Source organism: Mandrillus leucophaeus, unplaced genomic scaffold (genome assembly GCF_000951045.1).
Source record: "Mandrillus leucophaeus isolate KB7577 unplaced genomic scaffold, Mleu.le_1.0 Scaffold3, whole genome shotgun sequence".
In the NCBI taxonomy this organism is placed as follows: domain Eukaryota; kingdom Metazoa; phylum Chordata; class Mammalia; order Primates; family Cercopithecidae; genus Mandrillus; species Mandrillus leucophaeus.
In genome coordinates, this window is record NW_012103142.1 from 11,431,500 (window position 1) to 11,432,524 (window position 1,025).

General features: G+C 46.1%; 1 protein-coding gene across 1 annotated transcript in view; it reads right to left on the reverse strand.

The window, feature by feature from the left end:
* XPO5 (exportin 5) overlaps window positions 1-1,025 on the reverse strand; it is a 55,096-nt gene that overhangs the window by 8,507 nt on the left and 45,564 nt on the right. Inside the window, exon 24 of the mRNA XM_011986793.1 lies at window positions 537-634. Coding sequence (XP_011842183.1) covers window positions 537-634 — 98 coding nt within the window. The remainder of the gene's footprint in view (window positions 1-536; window positions 635-1,025) is intronic.

Consider the following 1,025-nt stretch of genomic DNA (forward strand, 5'->3'; position numbering starts at 1 on the left):
AGGCAGAGCTTGCAGTGAGCTGAGATCCGGCCACTGCACTCCAGCCTGGGTGACAGAGCGAGACTCCGCCTCAAAAAAAAAAAAAAAAAAAAAAACAAAACCATCTATGGTTTCTATAACCTGTCCCACATCCATGCTGAGGGTGGTATCTCAAACACTTCTTTGCTTGGAAAGAATTAACAATTTTAGAATTCCTGGGTCTCCCAGCCAGTCCCCTGTTTAATTCCAGAGTCAGGATAACAGACCTAGCATTCCTGGCAAGGGTCTGTGAGCAAGCATTCCTCTTTTTACCTTTCCTCAGTTAACAGGAGGTTAGGAGCAGAATCTGCAACTGAAGCTGCCTTGTGGCAATTAAATCAGTTTAGTTCTTTGGGGGCTGCTCGATCCTACAGCAAGGATAGTCTGGGTAGAAGCTCTGCCCAGCCAGTCTGGCAGGGCTAGGAGACAACACTTCTAGGAGCTCCTGACTTGCAAGGGTCAAAAATGGCCACAGGCCTTAATAGTACTCTTTGCTTCCTGTTCCTGACTTATCTTACCATATGGAGGTAGGTGAAAAGAGGTCCGAGGATGGGGGATACCAGGGCTTCATAGTGCTCTGGGGGACAGAAGAGCACCAGAGGCTTTACAAAGACCCGTGCTGCAGCAAGTTAAGAAATTTTAGTGCATAAGCACACATCCCTCACCTGTCAGGTGGTGGGCTGCACCCCTGGGCACAATCAATCCCTAAAAGATTTACCAGATGTCAAAAATATCCTGTGTTAACAGTGAAAAATCTTAAAGTTCTTTTCCTAAAATCCTAAATGGCACTGATATTCAATTCCATTATACTCTTAGTTTAGCAGGACTTCCGTCAGGCTGCACATTATGGTCCCTGGCCAGAAAGTAGGAATAAAAAAATAGGAAGGAGGACATCCTTGTAACAAATCCTCCTTCACCATTCTCCTTATAATTTCAGGTTTAAGAAGCACTCAGCAGCTGCGGTGGCTCACACCTGTAATCCCAGCACTTTGGGAGGCTGAGGCAGG